Source organism: Octopus sinensis, linkage group LG4 (assembly GCF_006345805.1).
Source record: "Octopus sinensis linkage group LG4, ASM634580v1, whole genome shotgun sequence".
Lineage (NCBI taxonomy): Eukaryota > Metazoa > Mollusca > Cephalopoda > Octopoda > Octopodidae > Octopus > Octopus sinensis.
In genome coordinates, this window is record NC_043000.1 from 65,865,680 (window position 1) to 65,875,314 (window position 9,635).

At 36.7% G+C, this 9,635-nt stretch overlaps 1 protein-coding gene across 1 annotated transcript; it reads left to right on the forward strand.

The window, feature by feature from the left end:
- Positions 1-6,285: 6,285 nt before the first annotated feature.
- LOC115210460 (zinc finger BED domain-containing protein 5-like) lies at positions 6,286-8,611 on the forward strand. The gene is made up of 2 exons (XM_029779064.1): positions 6,286-6,375; positions 8,153-8,611. The coding sequence occupies exons 1-2, from the start codon at positions 6,286-6,288 to the stop codon at positions 8,609-8,611; spliced, it is 549 nt and encodes a 182-aa protein (XP_029634924.1).
- Positions 8,612-9,635: the final 1,024 nt, after the last annotated feature.

Here is a 9,635-nt window from a genome sequence, read left to right on the forward strand (position 1 = left end):
CAATATTTAGAAAGGACGACAGCATCGTCATTCTAACAGCCACCAATGTTGTTGCCATAGCAACGAAAATCATTTACATGATTGTCAAAGCCAAGACTACAACGCCACGCCAAGGTAATGCAGATTAGAAAACTTACGCTACCATCTGTAACAGCAACAGCAATAATAATAACAATCTACTTTAATTTAGGTACAAGACCAGCAGATTTTGAGGGTAATGGGTTAGTCAATTATATCAATCTTAGTTGATATTTTATCCGCCCCTCAATGGGATTTGAACTCAAAATGTAATGAGCCGGAACAAATACCGCAAGGAACAGTCCGTTCAATAATAATAATAATAATAATAATAATAATAATAATAATAATAATAATAATAATAATAATAATAATAATAATAATAATAATAATGATAGTAGTAGTAGTAGTAGTAGTAGTATAGTAGTAGTAGTAGTAGTAGTAGTAGTGAAAGCTGATGAAAGTCGATTTTTTGCGGGTAAGATATGGAGTAAGCAAAAACAGCATAATACTACAGCTGAATGGCTCCGCAAACTGAGGCAAACAACTTATCCTCCACAAGAGCCTATCCCCTTCACAGAAGACGGTATTTGAAATATGAATAAACAGATAAGCAATCAGAAGGACCTGATGGTGTACAGGGATTTAGTTACCATAAATTGATCGCAGAGGAATTTAATGCATTGATCAATGGAGAAGACGAAATCCCGGGCTGCTTGACAAAAGGATGAATGGTGTTGTGCTTAAAGGATGCATCAAAAGGAAATGCTGCTGATAATTACAGACCAATTTCCTGCCTCTCGTTACTGTCAGGAGGAATTGCAGAACAGTATAAATTTCTTGATGAGAACGATATATTACCGCCCGAACAAAAAGGAGATGCAGAGGTACCAAAGATCAACTATGAATAGAGAAAACAATAATGCAAGATTGTAAACGAAGGAGAACAAATCTGGGAACGGTCTGGATTGACTATCTCAAAGCTTATGATATGATTCCACATTCGTGGCTCATCGAGTGCTTAAATCTGTTTGGAATTGCGAGGAATGTAACGTGTTTTTTCAAGAGATGTATGGTGGGATGAAAAACTGAACTTACGAAAAAAGCTTGGGCACCTTGAGTATTAGAGGAGGGATTTTCCAGGGTGATAGCCTATCCCCGTTGCTTTCTGTTCTCTGCATGATAGCCCTAACCCTGGTACTTAGGAAAATGAACCTGGAGTACCAACCAAAGGAAAAATTTCAAATAATCAACCACCTATTCGTGGATGATTTGAAACTGTATGGCAAAGATGAGACTCAAGTGAGTTCCTTGTTGAACGCGGTCCACTGTATTAGTACTGATATTAGAATGGAATTTGGACTCAAGAAGTGCGGAATAATCAACCTAAAAGAAGCAAGGTACAGTCCCTAGCAGGGATACAATTACCGAACAGAGACCTGATTAAACAAATTGAAAAGGAAGGATACAAAACCCTTGGGGTACTAGAGTTCAACGAGATAATGGAAAAGGAAATGAAAGAACAACTGAGGATGGAGTATTTCCGAAGACTGAGGTTGGTGTTGCGCTCAAAATTGACTGGATGAAATAAAATTCAAGCAATTAACATGTGGGCGATAACATCACTTCGGTATGGAGCGGAAATCATAAAATGGCAAAAGAGAGAAGTGAAGAAAATGGATACCAAGACCAGAAACTTGTTGACAGTACACGGAGCCTTCCACCCTAAGAGTAACACCGATAGGCTGTACTTGTCCAGAAGAAAGGGTGGGAAGGTTTAATCAGCTGCCAGGACTGTATCGAAGCAGAGAAAAAAGGCCTTGGGTGGTATGTAAAAATTGGTGCTTTGTCTTTTCGTCCAACGTCACTTCGTCCACGTCTTTTCGTCTGATGATTTTTTTTCTTTTTCGTCCAACGACTTTTTCCAATTTTGAATAAAGTCTTTGAAAACAAGGTGAAATATTTCTAATGATATGTTCCCAGAACTATAACGAGCCTCGTTATAGGATTGTTATTATCGTTCTTTTTCCTTCTCTGTTAATAGTTTTACTTCCTCTTTTTCCTTCTGTCTCTTAAGTATGGTGCTGTGTGTAGAGAGTGCTGCAAATTTAGTGTACATATTTTTAATTTACCCATCCTAATATGACAAAGTTCATAGTATCGATCAAAAACAATAGAAAAGTAGTTGATTAAAGTAATTACATCTACGATTTTCATTCAAGCAATATAAAACTAGAAAACGAATACTGGAGAAAAGAGAAAAGAAGGCTATATTCAGTGCGAATTCACACTGTAACGGAAAACAACGAGCCAAAAATTATTTATTTTTCTAGTGAGCACCTTCATCCAGCTGATGTAGATTCGTTAAATGCTAGAAAAGCAGTTGCAGAAATAAAGCATGAAGCGGTGGAAAACATAGTCGCAAGTTTGTGTAGCATAATAGCGGCTAAGTTTACGCAGCTAACAGAAAATACTTGCTCACAACTTCCTCGTTTGCCTGTACTTTCCAGAATTATTCAAAGATACCGACAAAAAAAAATTCTGGATTTCCCGCTAATCCAGGGGCTAGAACTGGTTTTGAAATACCTGAAGAATATTGTAAACTTGATAATGACGAACAGTTTCAGAGATACGATTCGAGTATCGAGGATCAGCAGCGCTTACTAGTATTTGCATCAGAAAGTGCTCTTCAACATTGTGCCAGAACAGTGGGTTCAACTGTTTAGCATTCATGTACAAATTAAAGCTAGCAGTTTTCCACGGGTCTTTGCATTACTGCCGAATAAAACAAATCAGATATATGAATTATTTTTCAAACAATTGAAAATTATGCAACATAGCCGCTTGATCTCATGGCAGATTTCGAAGTTCCTGTTTATAAGGCATTTAATCCATCATTCCCTAATTCATCTATTGTGGAATGTTTGTTTCATTTGAGCCAGTTAGTATTTCGAAAATTACAGATTTAGGCCTCACAGAAAAATACAATAAAGACTCTGAATTCTGTCTTAAAATTCGATGTTTTTCAACATTAGCCTTCCTACCCGTCGAAGATGTTGAAGGGGGTCTATGAAGAATTAATTGACGATGAAGAAATACCTGCTGAATTCATCGCTTACTACGACTTGACTTACATAGGCATTGTGAGAGGACGTGGTGCTAGACGAAGGAGAGAACCACCTACATTCCCGATAACTGTATGGAATATTGATCAGCGTCTTCTTCAAGATCTTCCCAAAACAAATAATGCTGCGGAGGAGTTCCATTCTGCGATAAAGCGTTCAGCGGGTTGAGCATGTTTGAATATTTGAAAATTAATCAAAACTCTGAAGGAAGAGAAAGGGTTCGTTCAAGGTAAATTGACTCAAATTCTTCGAAGAGATCCATCAAATTCATGTACACGATATCGAAGAATAACTGGATGCCTTGAAAGATTGTTCACTGAATATGGATGGGTCATCAAGAAAAATTGATTTTTTTTTTAAAGAGTGTGGCATATAATTTGCATCAATCTTAAGTGGTCATAATAATTCATTAGTTATATCTTATTACATTTTTATAATGACTTTTCGAAATACATTTTTCCACAGTATTTTACTTGAATCCTATCAATAAAATTCTCAATGGTTATTTGATTTTCATGCTCACCTTGTTTTCTAAAGAGTTTATTTAAAATTAGACAAAAAGTCGTTGGACAAAAAATCATCGGACAAAAATACGTGGGACGAAGACTCGTGGACGAAGTGACGTTAGACAAGTGACATCGCTCACTTTGCAAGAGATGTTAACGCCAAGACAGATATGGATGAGGAGAAGTGACATAAAGATAGAGACAAGCACTCATATGCCCAGCTCAAGAACAAGCGTTAAGGACCAACTATATGAAGTGCAGAATAGACAACACTACCGATAGCGACAAATGCAGAATGTGTGGTAAGAGGGGTAAAACGGTATGGCACATCGTTAGCGAATTGGCACAACGTGAAAACAAAAGACGCCATGACAATGTGGCAAGTATGATCTGTTGGGAGCTCTGTGGAAACCACGACCTACAAAGTATGAGCAAACTCCAGAAGGAGTCACCGAAAATGAAAATTGCAAAATCCTGTGGGATGCAATGATCCAGTGCGATCACCTGACCAGACATCGGAAACCGGATATTGTTGTGGTGAATAAAAAAGAAAGAACATTTATGATAATCGACATAGTATGCTCCGGTGACAACATGATCAATGTGAAAGAAGAAGAAAAAATAAACAATTATGACGATTTGAAGTAGGAAATACGAAGGCTGGGGTCAATGTGGATAGTTAACGTGATACCAATAGTGACTGCTGCACTTGGAAGTATCAGCACTCAACTACCAACATAGCTCAAAAAGATTGGTACAAGTGTGAAGGTAGAACACCTACAAAAATCAGCATTACTTGGAACTGCAAGAACTCTTCGCAGGGTTCTTGAAACATGACCAGTAAAGAAGTGCCACCTTAGTCTGCTGGGTGTGGACAGCTGACACTTTCCATCATACTCAGCAAAATAAGGTGTGAGGTTTCATATAATAATAATAATAATAATAATAATAATAATAATAATAATAATAATAATAATAATAATAATAATAATAATAATTTTCTCCAAGAACTAACGCGATTATGATTAGAAAAGCATAGAGTTGCGGGCAGCAATTTATTTTCTCAGGGAGAACACAGTGACATTGTTATCCTGCGTCAACGAGACAAAGAACAAGATGAACAAAAGAAATAAATTTGAATGTTGTCAGAAACTATTTTCAGGCCGTCATAAATATTCCCATATCAAAGGACGATCAAATAACTTATCGATAATGGAAGTAAATATATGTAGATACAATTTGCTCAGAACAACGAATAGCTGATGAAAAAATAATAAAAATAAAAATAAACAATATTCAACCACGCGGATAACACTAAAATATACAATAAAAGAGGACATTGGTTGTCTAAGTTAGAAATTGAAGCTTTAAAGAGTTAGTGTTATAAATCATTTTGGTGGCTCTGTAAACAAGGAAATAATTGTAGTAATATTAATAATGTAATAATGGTAATAATAGCGATTGCAATATTACTGTTGCCGATGAGAATAACAAGAAGTATGTTAATAGTTTAAACATTACCAATTCAAATCACCGTATTTTTTCAGTGACACCGAATCTCGCTTCTGCTAGATTCGATGTCACTGAATTTGGCAGCCTTCTACAACAGCTGAACAAGAAACCGACATTATATGTATCAGACAGCTAAAATACAACAGGCTAATGTAACTCGCATTCATTGTAAGCATGCGTTTAGCAAGATCTCTTAAAGGCTACTAAAGATTCAGGCTCGCTATCACTACCGTAAAATTGAAAGATAGCAAACCTCAACATTATGGCACCCAGTTCTATAATACAGTTACACAATTTCCTATACGCTTGCATACTCACAGCAGATTATACAGATTAAATAAACAATATATCGTTACAAAATACAGAAGTTAAAGCACAGAATATACGATTGTTAGAGTAACATACAAATGACAGTAATTAACCCTTCAAGGAAAATTAACAAAATTAAGTATCGAATGATGCACCGAAATATTGGGTTATCAAATAAATTCGTTCGTTTCTTTCCAGCTTTATTTGAATTAATACGAAATATACTCTATCGTAATGTTTTTTTTATTATTATTGCTGTAATCTTTCTCTTTTATCGATTTTGAAATTTTAATAAATTTTACCTTTTTCTCGAACATATGGCGATGGGGAGTCAAGTAGAAATAATTAGCATCTTCGACATCTGCTTCTATTAGCTTTTAATCAAAGTTCTAGAGCCGTTCGAGATATTTGAGCTACCTACGGAGAAGGCACTATTTCTGAAAGAACTGTACGGAAACACAAAAATGGTTCTCACGCTTCAGGACATGGAAATTCAACTTCACAGATTCTCCGTGTTATGGCCATCTTGTCCAGTTCAATAAGGATCGATTGAACCAGCTCTTCCACGAGGATCCGCACTAAAGTGGGAATTGCCTTAGAGCGCTTGCATGACACCGTCGCCCGTCACCTTCCCTTGATGGGTAATGGCTAAAAGCTTGGTGCATGGGCTCCACATTATCTGAACAAAAGAAACAAACTCCAGCACTCCTCTATCCCCACCAGTTTGCTCATTCGACACCAGGATAATTGTGGACAAACAGAGATTTCTTTACCACATCGTCACTGTTGATGAAACATGGTGTCTTTGCATCACTATGAAGCAGAGGAAAGAATGGCTGAATCCCGACAAGCTCGCAACTCCTCGAGCCAAACTAGAGTTGTATATACGCAAGACAATGTTCTGGGTTTGGTGGGAAATGTTTGATACGAAACGTTTGAAAACAACCACACGCTTAATGTAGAGCTTTACGTTCAGCAAATGCATCGGCTCAATGGGGTAATCCAGCTGAAACAATCTGACTGGCGACACGGCGTACTTCTTCAGTACGGCAACACTCGCTCCCACGTCGCTATTTTGACCAAAAGTATTGGGACGTTCTACCGCACCAACCGTATTCTTCTGATACAGCACCTTCAAATTCTTACTTTTTTCGTCTCTGTCCAACAGTCTGCGAAGCTTTTCCTTCAAACATGACTAAAAAGTGAAAACATGGCTCGATGAATTCTTCGAGTCAAGACTCGGTGATTTCAGCAGGTCAGGACATCGACAAGTTAGTGGAATGGTGGCAAGAAGTCGTGAACAATGAAGAAGGATATATTAACTGATTTGTTAGACTTGTTGAATTATAATGATTAAAAGAAATGGAAAAATTCGAACAAATTTATTGACAGCCCAATATAACATAACAATGAACACACATGGCACAAGCACTCACTGCTTAAAACACAGTATATCGGTCCTGAATGATAGATAAAATAGCACTCTCAAAGCCATACCTTTGAAAACAATCTGCAAAAATTCTACGGGATCAGTATACGATAACAACATAGATGTTAATTAGATACCCACCAGAGAAACATTTGAAATATTTGAAATTCCATTGTTGAAATTGAACCTATGTATAACAAACAATAGGGGAATATAAAGCGACAATAGAAATTGGAAAACCATCTCCTCAAACAAAGCAATCTGATTTATAGCGTGCTTTGAAAACTGGAATAGTCCTGATATTAAGAGCTAAAGCATTTAATCCATAGCTTCCCAAAGTGGGTGATATCGCCCACCGGTGGGCGATTTCAACTTATAGGTAGGCGATGCGCGAATTTCTAGAAAATGGTGGGTAATCTGAGATTTTGGTGGGCGATAAGAACGTTTTGTGGGTGACAATGAATTTTTAGAGATTAAGTCTGCATTTACTGATATCTAGGCATGCCTGGAATAAGGATGCGCTTTTATCGATTTGACTACTCATACTGTATTAAAAAAGTGGAGTTGTTTATTGATCGAATATTTTTGTCGCAGTCATTCAGATGGTTGTCATGCATACTAAAAATAGCGGCCAATTAGGCCTAGGCCTTAAATCACGCTTCACTACAAATTTTATTTTGCATAATCGTATGAAGTCCTGCGTATAGAATTCAAATTCGCAAAAATTTTCTGAAAACTCCGAAAAATAAAAAAGTTATGAGGGGTTATATGTCGTACGTAATTCTGTGGTTTCATATCAAAACACAAGTGTTATTTTCAGGATGTTGACAAAATGTGCAGTCACGCACAAAATGGCAGCTTTGAAATCGTGTTTCTTGACTGGGTGAAAATGATAAATTTTAAACCTCTATAACTTTTTAAAAACATTTTTCTGGAAAAAGTTGAACAACTCCAACAATGTAACATGGAATGGTACATTAATGTGCTAAATTTTAAAACTTTCGATAAACTTTAATTTTTGAAATGATGGCAGCCAAACGAACTAGATCTGTATTTACTCCAGTAAAGACATGTCATCTAACTCTGCTCTATTGACTTCTTCTTCTCTTTGGGAATACCATACTGCCTTTTTGATGCCATCCGTGGAAATTTGTTTTCACATTTTCCCTTTATTGATGATATTTCCAGTCAAGAAAATTTGTTGACTGTACAGTAGTGATTATTTATCCTTTGGATTTATTCCCTCTCCTCAGGACTGTCAGTTACCAATGTGCCTTCTTTGCCATCAAGCATTGACCAACGAAGCAATGAAACCTTCACGCTTGAAGTATCGCTTTGATGCAAAGCATACTGACAATAAGGACAAGTTGTTGTTATACTTCTTGCAATTGAGCTCCTCTTTCAGAAAGCAAACACAAACTTTCAAGACGCTACTCCAAGAAACTAGTAAACAGGAGAATGACGGATTGATTGCATCGTACAATATTGCATTGCTTGTTGCTAAGTCTGGGAAATCTCACACAATTGGAGAAACATTACTTCGGCCAGTTATCGAAGAGGTTTTGTCAACATCCCACTTAGTAATAGCACTATTTCTAGACGCATCGATGAAACAGCCATCGATGTCAAACATCAGCTCATTAATATTCTCCAGAGTTCTGAATTTTCTATACAACTGGATGAGTCAACTGTTGTGGACAATTAATATTTGATGATGGTATATATCCGGTATTTCAATGAAGACCTTCATCCTTGTGCGGAAATGCTGTTCACAGAGAAATTGCCACTTGATTCAAAAGCTGCAACTATTTTTCATACTCCCAAGTCTTTTCTTTTTGGACATAATATCCCATTCAGTAATATTCTTGCCAGTGCGTCTGATGGATCCCCTTCGATGACAGGAAGATACAGAGGTTTTTCATCTCTCCCAAATAGTGAAATCTCTCACCAGATACTAACTACTCATTGCTTGGCACACCGGCAGCTGTTAGTGGCAAAAAATATGAATGGTAGATTGAATGATGCGCTACAGTTAGTTATCAGGACTGAGAACAAATCGAAGTCCAGACCCTTGTCTGATTGAATTTTCCTTCAACTCTGTCTGAGAAATGACGAGGACTATACTAAACTCATACCATACTGATGTGCGGTGGCTATCAAAAGGAAACTGTGTTTTACGCTTTGTTGAACTGTTTCATAAAATCATCTTTCTTTGAAGATACTCCACCATCCGCTTCATTGATGGATGCAAGGTGCGATATGATTTTTCTTTGTGATATATTCACAAAATTAAATGATTTGAATAAGTTATTACAAGGAAACAGAAAAATTCTCGTTGATTGTAAATCATTTATCACTACCTTCATTTCGAAATTGGTGCTGTATAAGACTACCATTTCACAACGTCAATTCTATCAATTTCCACAACTTGATTCTTTAAAAGATGAATTGGCTGATGAGGATTTAACTACATATCATAACTATTTACAATCATTACTCGATAACATGGTGGAGCGAGTTCAAGATGTCATTGCGTTAAATATTCTAAATTGGTATAGCAATCCATTTGAAGTCGATGCAATCGATTGTGAGGATGATGTTCAGGAGGAATTGATAGAATTACAAAAATGACAATGATGCCACAATGCGATAACAAGCGTAAAATTCCCAAGAATGCTTCTTCACGCCCAAGAAAAGTCTGGTTGCCTGACATAATTGAAGACATAAATTGGAAGA

What these genes read in the sequence shown, in the direction of transcription:
- LOC115210460 (XM_029779064.1), top strand. Translation starts at nt 6,286, where the DNA reads ATGAAGCAGAGGAAAGAATGGCTGAATCCCGACAAGCTCGCAACTCCT. An exon ending in TACGCAAGACAATGTTCTGG is followed by an intron (nt 6,376 to 8,152) that starts GTTTGGTGGGAA and finishes CCCTCTCCTCAG; the next exon opens with GACTGTCAGTTACCAATGTG.